This window comes from Apodemus sylvaticus, chromosome 3 (assembly GCF_947179515.1).
Source record: "Apodemus sylvaticus chromosome 3, mApoSyl1.1, whole genome shotgun sequence".
Classification (NCBI taxonomy): domain Eukaryota; kingdom Metazoa; phylum Chordata; class Mammalia; order Rodentia; family Muridae; genus Apodemus; species Apodemus sylvaticus.
Window position 1 is genome coordinate 104,445,240 of NC_067474.1, and position 16,854 is coordinate 104,462,093.

Sequence of the window (16,854 nt, forward strand, 5' to 3'; positions counted from 1 at the left end):
ATAGAGATAGATAGATAGATAGATGATAGTAAAAGAACTTTAAATGGGTACCTTAGTTGGGTTTTTGCTGCTGTGAATCGACACCCTTACCAAGCCCAGTATTACCAAGGACAACAGTTGATTGTGCCTGGCTTAAAAGTTCAGAGGAGGAATTCCAGTATCATCAAGGAATAAAATGGCAGCATCCAGGCAGGTATGCTGTAGGAGGAGGTGAGACTTCCACATCTTCTTCTGAAAGTGGCTAGCAGAATGCTGCTTTCCAGGCAGTTGGGATGAGGTTCTTCAGGTACACACCCACAGTGACACATCTATTCCAACAGGGCCACAACTTTTAATAGTACCACTCCCTGGGCTTAGCAGATACAAACTATCACATTTCACTTCCTGGCCCACATAGGCTTGTTCATATTCCTAATCATGGCATAATACATAATATATTTAGTCCAAATTCCAAATTCCCCATAGTCTTTAGCAGTCTCAACAACTGATAAAATCAAACAACTGTTCAAAGTTCAATGACTCTTCAGTGATGCATCCAATCACTTAAGTGTAATTCCCAAAGCAAGGCAGGAAACTAGCTGGACAAACTCCAAATTCTGCACCTCCATGGCTAATGTCAAAGAAGTCTTCATATCTCCAACTCCTTTTTCATCTTTGTAGACTACAAACATTTCCTTCTCCTGGTCTTGCTCTACTCTCTGTTAGCAGCTTTCCTTAGCAGATAGCCCACAGATCTGGCATCTCACACATTTTGGCGTCTCTAAGTCACATTCAGTGTTTTAGCTTCTTCTTTAAATGTCGTGGCATCCCCAATTGATCTCTTCTGGGCTTCTTCAAAGAGCATTTTTTGGTCTCCAACTCTGTCCCCTTTAGCACTCTAAGAGCAGGTTGATCCACTCCACTTCCAGGGATGTTCTTGGTAAACATTCCATGGTACTGGCATCTCCAATACATTGGGTCTTCTGTTACAACTACGTTCCACCAATAGCCTCTCATTGGCTCTTCATGGTGCCAAGACTCAAATTCTTTGCATGACCCCTTCAGTCCTGGGCACTAAATATTAACTAAGGCTGAACCTTCACCAATAATCTTCTATGGCATCTCACAGCACAAGTCCTCAGCTCTTCAACATGACCCCTTCATGCTTTTAAACAAGTGCCACCTGTGTGGCTGTTAGAAATTACCAATGTCAGATGAAACATGAGCTACAGCCTTGCTATTTCTGGAACACAGCTTCTTGGGTTCCAAGAAAATGATTCCAAGAATATTTCACCTCAGTGATGCTGGTCTTTTGTTAATCACCACTAATTTCTAGGATTCATCTATCCCACATCAATTATCATCCCACTTGTTCCTTCTATTCTTGATTCTAAAGGTAGAGGCATATGGCTGGAACAGCCAAAGTTCTGCTGCTTACAGGAACTGGAACATGGCACATTACATTATCTCTAGCCTACTGTTTTCCAACTCCTTCACTCCTTATGCTTGTTTGCCCTGGATCTTGCTCCGTAGATTGACCTTGAACTCACAGATCTACTTGACTGCCTCCTGGGAATAAGGTATGTACCACCATGCCTGGACTTAAGCTTTTATTCACCTAAATCTTGCTCTGTCCCAGGTCGCCTTTAACTCAGACATCTGATTGGCTTTATCTCCTGAGATTGAAGGTGTGTACCAGAATGCCTTGATCTAAGATTCACTAGGGAAATTCTGGCCTCAAAGTCCCACTCTCTCAATATGTTCTATCCCACAACACAGGATTTAGCTCCATTTCACTTCCTGGTGCCTCTTTAAGACTAGAAGAATATATTTTATATTTTTTTCTTCTAAGCTTTCTATGCTTGCTCAAAATGTTCTTAATGAGACTTAAACAGGAAAAATTTCTCTCCTGTGCTTTGTTGAGACTTGTTTGTCAATGCAATTAATTGGATCCTCTTCACCATAGCCATAGGCAGACTCTTCATTTAAGGGCAAAACCATGCCACATACTTTACAAAATTACTACAAAAATCAGTCTATACCAAATAAGGAAGATCTCCACTAAAACCTCTTGGGCCAGGTGTACACAGATAAAATCATTCAAATCAACAAAGTCTTCCATACTCCTATTAGGATGGCTGATTATGCCATACTTAAACATTCCATGGCTTTCCAAATCCAAAGTCACACATTCTTCTAAACAAAAACATGGTTAGGCCTATAAAAGCAATATCTTTCAAGTGGTAGCAGTTTCTTTCTTAGGGTTTTACTGCTGTGAACAGGTACCATGACCAAGGCAAGTGTCTATTTCTTCATCCAAAGGCAGCCTGGATAGGACTCTCATCATACATTGTGTAGAGTTAGAGCATTGGAACATCAAAGCCCACAACTATAGTGACACACTTCCTTTTTTCTTTTGTTTTGTTTACTTTTTTTTTTTTTTTAGCTTTGTAGAGACAGGGATTCACTGTGTAGTCCTGGCTGTCTTAGAAGTCACTCTGTAGACCAGGTTGGCCTCGAATTTTGAAATCCACCTGCCACTACCTCCCAAGGGCTGGTATTACAGGCATGCACCATCATGCCCAGCTGTGACATACTTTCTTCAACAAGGCCACACATACTCCAAAAAGGCAACAACTCTTCATAATGAGACTCACTAAGCCAAGCATATTTTAATCACTGCATTCTATTCAATGGCCTCATAGGCTTATTCAAACACATGAATTATGTACCTCATATGAACAGTAAGTATTAGTGTATGGATTCAATAAATAATCCTGATCTGACTGAGTTTGGTGCTTGTGTGTTTTCTGCGTCAACTCTCAAATCCCCAACTCCATGGCTCCTAAATGTCTTCCAAAGCATTACAACCCAGGTGAAAGTTTTACATTACTAAGTTTAGATGCAGCACTAGTTACAGTCTTATTATCTCTGAAACACAGCTTCTTTATGTTCTCAGAAAACACTGCCCAGAAGACTTCAAATCAGTAAAATGGCCTCTGTTTATCACTATTAATTTCTTGGCTCTACTAGCCAGCATTGTCCCTATAATCCATTCTATGTTTGAATGTAAAGCTAGAGCCAGAGGGTAAAGTTCTTGCAATTTGCTACTTCCTGTGGCTGAAACATGTCTCCCTTATTCTATTAAATCCTTCACTACTTAGGATTTGCTCTCCTGGGACTTGTTGTGTAAACTCACTTTGAACTCAGAGATCTGCATGTCACTATCCACTTAGTTCTAGTATTAAAGGTATATATCAACATGTCTGGTCCTAAGCATTATTTTTTGAACTTGGAACAGTTTCAGTACTAGGGTGGCATTGAACTCTGCCTGCCTCTATCTCTTGATTGCTGGGATTAAAGGCATATACTACAATGCCTGGACCTGATGTCCAAAACATATAAAGAACTCAAGAACAGTAGTGCTGTTGAAATATTACTGATCCTCGAAAAACCAGACAGCCTCAGATATGATGCAACACACACCAGGATATTTAATCTGTTTAAGTTAGCTTTCACCCAACCCCTCAACCTCTCACTGCCCCACCATCACAGAGGATGGTTTTGGTGGCAGACCCATGAATATGTTTCTGGGAAAGGCTTTATAGTAAGCAGAAAACAGAGTACATGTGTAAGCATCGGATTGGAAAGTTACTGTGGCCTTTAACATAATTGCTTTATGCTGGGAGTCATATCATAAACTTAATTTCTGCTCTACTCTGTATTGGTCATCATTAGGCAAGTGGTAGGTTTGTCACATGGAGAGCAGGTTTGTTGGGGAAATAATCTGGAGATGTTGGTCTTGTTGAATCTGTAAACTGCAAAAGCTCATCTTGTTGGAATTAGCATAGAGAATGGAACTAGGGAACAGTTTTGTTAGGGATCAACTTGAAGACTGGACCTTGTCACCAGCCTGTTAGTTTACCTGAGTTTAAAATTAGGTCAGGGTCTCTAAAATGGAGTCTGAACTTAAAATATTTGATTTCTTAAGGCTAAACTGAAAATAACAAAACAACACAATCAAAAAATGGAGTATAGAATTAACCGATAATTCACAACAGAAGACTAGTGAATGGCTGACAAGCACTTAAAGATATTTTCAAAGTTCTTGGTCATCAGGGAGATGCAAATAAAAACAACAATCAGATTCTACCTCAAACCAATCGGAATGACTAAAATCATAAACTCAGGAGACAACAATGCTGGCAAGGATGTGGAGAAAGCGAAACACTCCTCTATTTCTGCTGGAATTGCAAATTTATACAACCACTCTGGAAATCTATCCTGAGGTTCCTCAGAATATTGGAAATAGATCTCCCTGAAGACCAAGCTATAGCACTCTTGGGCTTATACCCAAAAGTTGCCCCACCATGTTACAGCAGCACTTGTACCACTGTGTTCATAGTGGCCTTATTTGTGATAGCCAGAAGCTGGAACAAATCCAGATGTCCTCCAGCAAAAGAATGGATACAGTAAATGTGGTTTATGTACAGGGTGCAATACTACATATCTATTAAGAATGAGGATATCCAGAGTTTGCAGGTAAATGGATGGAAATAGAAAATACTATTCTGAGTAAAGTAACTCAAACCCAAAAAAACATGCATGGTATGTACTCAGTAATAAGTGGATGGAAGCCAAAAAATGTGCAGAATACCTAGGGTACAATCCACAGAACTCAAGAAGGTTAACAAACCGAAGTAAGAATGCCTCAGTTCCACTTAGAAGGGAGAACAAATCAATCACAGAGAGCAGAGGGAGGGAGGGGACTGGGTGAGAGAGGGACAGTGAGGGGGAAAGGGGAACAAGATCAGGTATTGGGTGGCAGGGGGAACAATACTGAAGCCCTAGGGGCAAAAGAAAGAATGGAAACAAGCAGGCTCAAGACTTGGAGGTGGGGGACACTCAAGAATGTATCAGACACCCAGGAGGAAAGAAACTCTCAGGACTCAAAGGGAGGGACCTTAGCTGAACTGCCCATAAGTAGGGAGAAGAAACTCCTAGAGTTGACCTCCTGAAGAAAGACATGGCATCAAATGGAGGAATGTGGTTGCCATCCCCAGTCAAATGCTCTCTCGCTGAATTGTTCCTATCTGAAAGAATTACAAGGACAGAAATGGGGAAATGACTGAGCAAAAGAGTTCTAGTAATAAGCTCAAATTCTGATCCAGCTCAGGGGAACACCCCAAGTCCTGACACTAATACTGGTGGGCTTACAAATAGGGGCGCCTATCCTGAGTGTCTTCTGAAAGGCCCAACAAGCAGCTGAGTCAGATGCAGATAGTTACCTTCAACCAATCTACAGAAGCTGGTGATCCCTGTGATGGAATTAGGAAGTAGCTGCAAGAAGCTGTGGCAGAGGGTGATCCCATATGAGGCCACCAACTAGGGAGCATTAACCAGCTGATAGGAGGCCCCCAACATATATTCAGCAGAGGACTGCCAGGTCTGGACTCAATCAGAGAAGATGTAACTCTCTCTTGACAGATTTGGAACCCCAGAGTGTGGGGAGGTCTTATGTGGTAGTGTGGGGTCATCCTCTTAGAGACAGGAGCGGGTGGGAGATTTGGTACGTGGAATAATCAGTGGGTAGAGCTGGAGGGGAATAAATCCTGGACTGTTGAAATAAAGATTAAATAATAATAATGATCATAATCATAAAAACTGATCAACTGAGACATTCAACCTCTGCAACTGGACAAGTAGTAGATTCTTACTCTTGTAGACCACATGGAACCATTGTTGTTTTAGGGTTAGCACAACCTATAAGCCATTATAACAAATCATTGCCTCTATAAATGTATAGAAAGACTCATTGTATAAGTTCTGCTTCTAGCTGGGTGGTGGTTGTGCATACCTGTCATCCCAACACTCTAGGAGGAAAAATCAGGCCAATTTCTGAGTTCAAGGCCAGCCTGCTCTGCAGAGTCAGTTCCAGGATAGCCAGGGCTATACAGAGAAACCCAGCCTCAAAAAAAAAAAAAATCAAAACCAAACCAAACAAAAACAAAGCAACAACAACAAAAAAAACAAACAACAACAACAACAACAACAAAACAAGTTCTGCTCCTCTAGAGAACCCTGACAAATACAGGAGGTAAGGCAAAGAAAGAGATCATTAGCAACTATACTTGGGAATACTGGAATACTGAGGTATTGCAGCCATCTGATGGTAATCATCAGAAATGAAAGTATTACGCGCTGGGGTATACGCTACTTTTAATGTTTCTAGGGAGCTGAAAACACATTTTTCTGAGGTCAAGTTTCTGATGTATACTCTTGGTTACCACTTGAAAATATCTAGATAAAACAAATATCAACACAGGAAGACATATCTCTGAGATATTTTCTGATTGAATTTTGTTAATGACTTCTAGGCAAGAACAGGACGGTGGAAGACCTACACATTTAATCCAGTTCCTAAACAATGATGACACACCTTTAATCCTGGACATGCCTTCTGCTGGAGGGTGGAAGACGTATACCCTTAATCCAGATCCTAAGCCAGAATGACACACCTTTAATCTGGAACATGCCTTCTGCTGGATGGGACATACACCCTTAGTCCAGATCCTAAACCAGGATGACACACCTTTAATCCTGGACACGCCTTCTGCAGGAGGTGTGTATAAGGACATGGAAGCATGAAGATTTACCCATTTTTCAGCTTCTCCTCAACTTGTTCACACATCCATCCCTACACTGGCATTGGAGCCAAATGCTTCCAGTTTGCAGCCTATAGAGAACATCTGAGACTTTCTAGTGGGACTGCAAAACTAAAAGACTCTTAAAGTTTTTATCTTCAGGTAACCACTGCTGGATTAGTAGGACTGCACTCTGTAAGTACTTATAAAAAGTTCCCTTTATGGCATGTATATAAAGATGCATTCCATAACTTGTTTTTATTGGACATTTTATTTATTTACGTTTCAAATGTTATGCCTTTCCTGGTTTCCCCTCCAAAAAACTCCATCCCTTCCCCCTCTAATTCCCCCTACTTCTATGAGGTTGCTCTCCCCAAGGACCCATATACTCCCTCCTCACTCCCCTAACATTGCCACACTTGGGGCATAGAACCTTCAGAGGACAAAGGCCCTTCTGCTTTTCTTTAGGGGGTGGCAGTGTTTCCCTGTACAGCACTGGCTGTCCTTGAACTCACTCTGTAGACCAGGCTAGCCTCGAACTCAGAAATTCCCCTGCATCTGCCTCCAAAGTGCTGGGATTAAAGGCATGTGCTATCACTGCCTGGGGTTTTTGGTTTTGTTTTTTGTTTTGTTTTGTGTGTGTGTGTGTGTGTGTGTGTGTGTGTGTGTGTGTGTTTAATCAGGTAATCTTTTTGTACAAAAGCAGATGGAGCCATGGCTCCCTTCCATGTGTAGTCTCTGGTTGGGGATTTAGTCCCTGGGAGCTCTGCAGGGTCTGGTTCACCGATATTGTTGTTTTGCCTATGCAGTTGCAAATTTCTTCAGCTCCTTGGATCTTTTCCCTAACTCCATCATTGGGGTCCCTGTGTTCAGTCCAATGGTTCCCTGATAGCAACAGCATCTGTATTTGTCAGGCTCTGGCAGATCCTCTCAGGAGACAGCTATATCAGGCTCCTGTCAGCAAGCACTTCCTGGCATCCACTATAGTGTCTGGGTTTGGTGACTGCATATGGTATGGATTCCCATGTAGGGCAGTTTCTGGATGGCCTATCCTATAGTCTTTGATTAACTCTTTGTCCCTTTATTTCCTTTGGTTTTTTTTCCCCCAAAACCTCTTTTGAAGAAAAGTTTATTTAAATCCATTAGCTACTTTTTTTTATTTCATATATTTATTTACAATTCAAATGATTTCCCCTTTTCTGGCCTCCCACTCCTAAAAGTCCCATAAGCCATCTTCCCTCCCCCTGATCTCCCATCCACACCTTCCCACTTCCCTGTTCTGATTCTGCCTATATTGCTACACTGAGTCTTTCCAGAACCAGTCCACTCCTCCTTTCTTCTTGTACATCATTTGATGTGTGGATTATGTTTTGGGTATTTCAATTTTCTAGGCTTATATCCACTTATTAGTGAGTGCATACCATGATTAATCTTTTGAGACTGGGTTACCTCACTTAGTATGATGTTCTCCAGCTCCATTCATTTGTCTAACAATTTCATGAATTCATTGTTTCTAATGGCTGAATAGTACACCATTGTGTATATATACCACATTTTTTTATATCCATTCTTCCGTTGAGGGATACCTGGGTTCTTTCCAGGTTCTGGCTACTATAAATAGGGCTGCTATGAACAAAGTGAAACAAAAATCCTTATTACCTGCTGGGGAATCCTCTGGGTATATGCCCAGGAGTAGTATAGCAGGATCCTCCGGAAGTGACATGTCCAGTTTCCTGAGGAACCGCCAGACTGATTTCCAGATTGGTTTTACCAATTTGCAACCACACCAGCAGTGGAGGAGTGTTCCTCTTTCTCCACATCCTTGCCAACACCTGCTGTCTCCTGAGTTTTTAATCTTAGCCACTCTGACTGGGATAAGGAGAGCGGAGGGGAATAAAGCCTGGACTGTTAAAATAAAGATTAAATAATAATAATGATCATATTCATGAAAACTGATCAACAGAGACATTCAACCTCTGCAACTGAACAAGTAGTAGATTCTTACTCTAGTAGACCACATGAAACCATTGTTGTTTTAGGGTTAGCACAACCTATAAGCCATTATAACAAATCATTGCCTTTATAAATATGTAGAAAGACTCATTGTATAAGTTCTGCTTCTAGCCAGGTGGTGATGGTGCACACCTGTAATCCCTACACTCTAGGAGGAAGAATCAGGCCAATTTCTGAGTTCAAGGCCAGCCTGCTCTGCAGAGTAAGTTCCAGGATAGCCAGGCCTATACAGAGAAACCCTGTCTCAAAAAAAAAAAAAAAAAAGTTCTGCTCCTCTAGAGAATGCTGACAAATACAGAAGGTAAAGCAAAGAAAGAGATCATTAGCAAGTATACTTGGGAAAACTGGAATACTGAAGTATTGCAGCCATCTGATGGAAATCATTAGAAATGAAAGTATTATGTGCTGGGGTATACTCTACTTTTAATGTTTCTAGGGAGCTGAAACCACATATTTCTGAGGTCAAGGTTGTGATGTGTACTCTTGGTTGCCACTTGAAAATATCTAGATAAAACAAATATCAACACAGGAGGACACATCTCTGAGATATTTTCTGATTGAATTTTGTTAACGACTTCTAGGCAAGAAAGGAGGGTGGAAAACATACACCCTTAATCCAGATCCTAAGCCGGGATGACACACCTTTAATCCTGGACACGCCTTCTGCTGGACAGTGGAAGACATATACCCTTAATCCAGATCCTAAGCCAGGATGACACACCTTTAATCCTGGACACGCCTTCTGCTGGAGGTGTGTATAAGGACATGGAAGCGTGAAGATTTACCCATTTTTCAGCTTCTCCTCAACTTGTTCACACATCCATCCCTACACTGGCATTGGAGCCAAATGCTTCCAGTTTGCAGCCTATAAAGAACATCTGAGACTCTCTAGTGGACTGCAAAACTAAAAGACTCTTAAAGTTTTTATCTTCAGGTAACCACTGCTGGATTAGTAGTACTGTACTCTGTAAGTACTTCCAAAAATTCCCTTTATGTCATGTATATATAGATGCATTCCATAACTTGTTTTTTATTGGACATTTTATTTATTTACGTTTCAAATGTTATGCCTTTCCTGTTTCCCTTCCAAAAAACTCCATCCCTTCCCCCTCTATTTCCCCCTCCTTCTATGAGGTTGCTCTCCCCAAGGACCCAATACTCCTTCCTCACTCCCGTAACATTGCCACACTTGGGGCATAGAACCTTCAGAGGATAAAGACCCTTCTGCTTTTCTTTGGGGGGGGGGGCAGTGTTTCATCTTATAGCACTGGCTGTCCTGGAATTCACTCTGTAGACCAGGCTAGCCTTGAACTCACAAATCCACCTGCATCTGCCTCCAAAGTGCTGGGATTAAAGGCCTGTGCTGTCATTGCCTGGGGGTTTTTGTTTTTGTATTTTGTTTTGTTTTGTGTGTGTGTGTTTGTTTGTTTGTTTGTTTGTTTAATCAGGCAATCTTTTGGTACAAAAGCAGATGGAGCCATGGCTCCCTTCCATATGTAGTCTCTGGTTGGGGCTTTGGTCCCTGGGAGCTCTGCAGGGTCTGGTTCATTGATATTGTTGTTTTGCCTATGCAGTTGCAAACTTCTTTGGCTCCTTGGATCTTTTCTCTAACTCCATCATTGGGGTCCCTGTGTTCATTCCAATGGTTCCCTGCTAGCAATAGCATCTGTATTTGTCAGGCTCTGGCAGATCCTCTCAGGAGACAGCTAGATCAAGCTCCTGTCAGCAAGCACTTTCTTGGCATCCACTATAGTGTCTGGATTTGGTGACTGCATATGGTATGGATTCCCAGGTAGCGCAGTTTCTGGATGGCCTTTCCTGTGGTCTTTGATTAACACTTTGTCCCTTTATTTCCTTTTTTTTTTCCCAAGACCTCTTTTGGAGAAAAGTTTATTTAAATCCATTAGCTAGTTTTTTTTAATTTGATATATTTAATTACAATTCAAATGATTGCCCCTTTTTTGGCCTCCCACTTCCAAAAGTCCCATAAGCCATCTTCCTTCCCCCTCATCTCCCATCCACCCCTTTCCAATTCCCTGTTCTGGTTCTGCCCTATACAGCTACACTGAGTCTTTCCAGAACTAGTCCACTCCTCCATTCTTCTTGTACATCATTTGACTTGTGGATTATGTTTTGGGTATTTCAATTTTCTAGGCTAATATCCACTTATTTGTGAGTGCATACCATTATTAATCTTTTGAGACTGGGTTACCTCACTTAGCATGATGTTCTCCAGCTCCATTTATTTGTTTAAGAATTTCATGAATTCATTGTTTCTAATGGCTGAATAGTACTCCATTGTGTATATATACCACACTTTTTTATATCCATTCTTCCGTTGAGGGATACCTGGGTTCTTTCCAGGTTCTGGCTACTATAAATAGGGCTGCTATGAACAAAGTGGAACAAGAATCCTTATTACCTGCTGGGGAATCCTCTGGGTATATGCCCAGGAGTAGAATAGCAGGATCCTCTGGAAGTGACATGTCCAGTTTCCTGAGGAACCGCCAGACTGATTTCCAGACTGGTTTTATGAATTTGCAACCACACCAGCAGTGGAGGAGTATTCCTCATTCTCCACATCCTTGCCAACACCTGCTGTCTCCTGAGTTTTTAATCTTAGCCACTCTGACTGGGCTAAGGTGAAATCTCAGGGTTGTTTTGATTTGCATTGGAGAGGAACAATTTTGGGGTTTAAATTTTGTTGATAGGTAAGTTGCCCATCTCTCAATAGGAGGTTGTGCTTGACCTCTGGTTATGGGTTCTATAGTTTCTTACTATACTTTTTTTCGGTGTTTCAGTTAATAGTATCCCCATTGGGTCCTGGGAGCCCCTCACTTCCCTGGCTTCTGAGACTTTCTGGTGGCTCCTGCATGTTTTCCATCCTCCATTGATATACACTCTCTTCAAATTCTGAAGATCTATACGTCTACTGTCTCTTCCCATACCTGATGCTGCCCCACTTTATATCCCTTCTACTTTCTCTCTTTCTCCTTAGATCCCTAACATGTTCTACCTCCCTTGATTATTTTATTCTCCCTTTTAAGAAAGACTGAATTATTCACGCTTTGGTCTTCCTTCTATTAAAGCTTCAAAAGACCTGGGAATTCAATCTTGAGAATGCTAACCACTTTGCCTAATTCTCAATTTATGAGAGACTACATACCATTTTTGTCCTTTTGTGATTGGTTTACCTAACTCAGGATAATATTTTCTAGTTCCATCCACTTCCCTGAGAATTTCCTTGAGTCATTGTTGAGTACAACCCCATGGTGTCAATGTATGACATTCACTGTATCCATTTCTTTGTTGAGGGATATCTGGATTGTTTCCAGCTTGCAGCTATTAAAAATAATGCTGCAATTAACATAGTGGATCATATATCCTTGTTATATATTGGGGCATCTTTTGGGTATATGCCCAGGAGTTGTATAGCTGGGTCCTCAGGTAGTACTATTTCCAATTTTTTGAGGAACTGCCAGACAGATTTCCAGGTTTGTTGTAGAATCTTGTGATCCCACCAGCAATGGAGGAGTGATTCTCTTTCTCCAAGTCCTTTTCAGCATCTGCTATCACTTTAGTTTTGATCTTAGCCATTCTGATTGGTAAGAGGTGGAGTCTCAGGGTTGTTTTGATTTGCATTTCACTGATGACTAAGGATATTGAACATTTCCTTAGGTGATTCTTGGCCATTTGAGATTCCTCAGTTAAAAATTCTGTTACTCTCTGTACCCCATTTTTAATAGGGTTATTTTGTTCTCTGTGTTCTAATTTATTTATTGAATATATACTATATATACTATATTGAATAGATAGAGAGAGACTGGGCAGGCATGACTTATCCTTGATTTTGCTGAAATTGCTTCAATTTTCTCGCCGTTTAGTTTGATCTTGGCTACTGGTTTGCTTTTACTAGGTTTAGGTGTGAGCCTCTTTCTAGAGCTCAAGAGTTGTTTTGATTCTTCAGATTTATCTTTGAGAAAGACCAGGGTAAATCCTACCACCTACTATGTCACTACTTAGGGCATGAAGAAAAGTCCAGTTTTGTCCTGCTTAGACTTATGAAAAAGATTTCAAGGAAACTTTCTACATTTTGCCACATGTTTCAGTCAATATTTGGATGATTTTATTCTCTTCCCATAATTTTTATTATTATTTAATAATCATAAACAAAAATATAGAATTTTTATTCATAAATTTATAAATTTAAAAAATATAAAATATTTTAAAACTGAGGGATGTTGAATGGTATCAAGTAGAGAGTAGCCTGCAGCTATGTTATATGATAATGTTAAGAAATAGAGACCTGAGCCAGTTTTCAGGCAAATATTTTCCATCTCTGCAAGTTAGAGACAAAAGAATTCTCATTTTGAGACTTTTTTAAAAAGTAAAAGACTTTTAAAAAAACAAGTTGCCTTGTAACATCTTGGAATCTTCTTGGTGGGAGGAGGTCCCAAGTTTCCTGGGAGAGGGCTGGATGTTGAGCAGAACACCTAATAAGTGTTTTAATCAGTGATGCTTTTGTAAAGATACCATCACAAAACACCAGAGGATACTTTTTGGAGCATTTTCTAATTGGTGAAAAGGTGAAAGATTGTGCTAGCAGTTGCCAAGTTTTAATTTCATGTATTACAAGTTTCTGAATTAATTTCAAGAGTATACCTATCCATCCAAACTTTACACTTATTTTTTTAAACTACATGTTGTGACAAATCATATTGATGGTTATGATGGTGATAATTATGATGATGATATGATTTTTATTTTTTCTTTCACTTTTTCTTTCTCTCCTTTCTTTGTTTCTTTGTTTCTTTCTTTATTAAATATTTGATTTCATCACTCCATTTTTTAAATTTAAAATTAGATTTTTCTCTCATTTTGTCCATCCTTAGACCAGGTTCCATAAGCTGTGTGGATATAATCCTAGACAATGTGGTCCTATTGTCAGTATGCTGACAGTGAACCTGTCTCTTTGCATTAGTCTATATTATTTGAGTAACTTGATGGGACCCCAGAGAAGAAGAATACTAGAGAATGCAGCAGATTCCTTCCCCAGGGAGACTTGCCTGGATTCAAAATTGGCCACACCAGGTCATGTATTGAGATTCCCATTATTGAGATTACCCTCATATGCACTATAACTCTCCATTGCAAGAGGTTTCAACAACACCATACACTTTTATATTCATTTACAATCTTCATCCAAAACAACCCTCACATGAATTCTACTACTCCTTTACAAACCCACCACAATTCCTCCCAAAAATCCTATACTACATTCTCTTCCAAGATGGATGAGTACAATATTGTAGGTGCGCATTGGCCATTAAGTAAATGGTAGTAGGCAAGCTAACACCCAAGAACCTAAGAGACTGGTGAGCTGGGAGCACCTTCTGAGTTCTATGAGCCTGGGATGAAATGTTTAAACAAGCTCTCTAGATATGAGGCCCTACCCACTGAAAGGTATGGCCTACCAAATCATAGAATTGTAACTTCTGACCACCTCAGGATGAGCTTTACACAAGGAGACCCCAGAGCAATAGAGTTGAATTTTACTTGACCATTCCACATTCATCCGAACCAAAGAACGTGTGAAGCGCTGGCATCCAGCACACATTTTCTGCCTTCTTTCTACCATGTAACTTCTGTCTGTCCAAGGAATGTGTGTATTCTCAAGGACTTTAAGCTCTCACAGTGGGATATCTAGTTCAGCCCAGTGTTCTCCTTTTCTCACCAGTGTAAGAACATGGAGAGTTCCTACACCTTCTGTGAAGACTATATGGAGATGGCAGAAAACAGAGTTGCTTCCCAGCCAGGATCCTGGAATACCCAGCCTTCCCCTGTGGGGTCCAGCCAGCTTATTTCAGGTCAGAGCTCAGATATCCCTACCTGGAAACAAACAGTGATGGCATCAACATCCTGTAGCAACCAAGATGCAGCCTGTACTCTGAGTTCAACAGCACACCTGGGAGAATCCAATGATTTCCTGTTTGGAGAGCCAAGTGAGACCTCTTTTTGGTACCAGCAAGTTGTGTCTGCTGAGCAGAAAATCTCCCCTGCAGGCCCTCAGCACATGCAGCTCAACAGCACCCCGAAGACATGCCTCTCTCATTCCAAGAAGGGAGCAGTACTTGACACCATGGATACTCTCTACAATGAAGGCTACTGGAAGAGGACACTGAACTCTGACAAGACCCTCTTGTTCACAAATACAGACATGTGTTTGAATCCCAGGATTAACTTTGGTAATCATCAAAAGGTGCTTTCTGGAAGTCATGCAGCCCAGGACCCAAATGTAGATCACTCCCTTGCTTCTAAACATGACCAGATTTTCAGTGGTGAACATGAGATGCCTTTCCATGGTAACCAGACCAGCTACAATCAGATGACACCAAGGAATGGAGGGCATCTGACTCTCTATGGGAATCAGATGACATCACCCAGTTATACACAGGCCCCTTATCCTAATCAAATCATAACATCCTTTTCTGAACAGAATTGTTTTGGGAATCACCAGGAGAGCCCAGTAGCTGACAATGAATACTATGGAAATCAGATGATACTGCCAAATGGAAACCAGGTTTTCTCTGAGCCTCAGATGAGAATTAACTGTGACCAAACAAATGACCAAATAAAATCCTTCAGTGTTCAGAATGTCTTCAAAGATCAGGAGAATCTCCTCAGTTGTGAGCACTCCTTCTCTGGGTATCAGACATCAGGGTACAGATGTGACCAGGATTTGATTGTGAATCACCAGGTATCAATTTCATTTGCGGGCCAGCCTTTCTATGAGTTTCAGAAAGAGACTTCCAGTTTTGACACCACTTTTCATGGGTCTAAGAGGACAACATCCAGTCCAGAAGAGAACCTGGCTAGCCATTCAGAGACAAGTCCCAGTTCTGAAGAGATATTCTATTTGGGTCAGATAAAGACCTCTTTTGATGAAAATGTCTGCCCAAGTCAGAATGGAACACCCAATCTGGAAGGAAGCCTTGATTGGCAGGTGACTTCACTTAGTCCCCAAGCCTCATATGTGGATGAAAACTCTTATCCTTCACGTTCCCCTTTGTTCCAAAGACAACCTCAGGAAAATTCTTCAGCTTCCAGTTTGGTCCAGGTACAACGTCCAGAGATGAAGTCAGACACCAAGACCAAGATCCCTGTGTCCCAGAAGAACCCTCATCCTTTGAAGATCTTCGCCTGTACCTACAAGGATTGCCAGAAATCATACAAAAAGTCTCACCACCTCAAAAACCACATGAAGAAACACACAGGTCAGAAGGATTATGCCTGTGTAGAGCCTGGATGCAAATGGAAATTCTTCCGCTCAGGAGATCTCAAAAGACACAAGCAAAAGCACAGTGGGGAGAGGCCCTACCCCTGTGACGTGTGCAACAAAAGCTATTCCAGACCGTATTATCTCAAAAAGCATCAGAGGAGCCATCTTCAAACATCACCCATCACTGCAACCTGAATTCCCACTCCCCTCCCCATACCATATCATATTACACTAACATATTTCTTCCTTCTTCTCAGTCACCATACCTGACCACTAATCAAGTACTTTGGGGATAATAGTGGCCCCCAGCAATGGACTCACTCAAATATTCCCAAGAGATTTTTTTTCAAGGAAAGCAGAGATGTAATGACAAAACTGTAGCTAGCCTGAATCAAAATTGTATACACTGAAATTTTATTATCAAGTTAAACATAAAATTATAAATACTTTAAAAAGTAAGAAACTTTTCATTGTCTCAGTTCACATTCCTGAATTTGAAATCAAATGCCATGTTTATAATAGGAAGACATAATAACTTCAGTGTGTTCAAAAAATATTTGCTTGAAAATCACTAAAAGTGATAAACATGCTACCTCAAACTCAAATATTCACAAAACACATGTGAGACAAAGGAAGTGGAAAATCTCAATATTATGAAAATCCAACAGTCCAATTGAACTAGATGTGGAGATATTTCACTGAAGAAATTTAGGTGAAATCAGACAAGTGAAGAAGAGTCATTGTGCTTGCCCAATGCAAAATCTCAAAACCACACTCATGTATCATCATATACAATGGCAAATACAAAAACAAAACAAACAAACAACTTTCCTCCACCCAACTTGAAAATCCTAAAGATAGACTATATTCTGGGTAATGCTCCATTTTACACATTCCAGAGGACAAAACAACAAACCAGAAATTGACTCCATCAGATAG

The 16,854-nt window shown here is 40.7% G+C and overlaps 1 protein-coding gene across 1 annotated transcript; it reads left to right on the forward strand.

The window, feature by feature from the left end:
• Window positions 1-14,415: 14,415 nt before the first annotated feature.
• On the forward strand, window positions 14,416-16,110 carry LOC127680001 (Kruppel-like factor 18). The gene is made up of 2 exons (XM_052175560.1): window positions 14,416-14,988; window positions 15,073-16,110. The coding sequence occupies exons 1-2, from the start codon at window positions 14,416-14,418 to the stop codon at window positions 16,108-16,110; spliced, it is 1,611 nt and encodes a 536-aa protein (XP_052031520.1).
• Window positions 16,111-16,854: the final 744 nt, after the last annotated feature.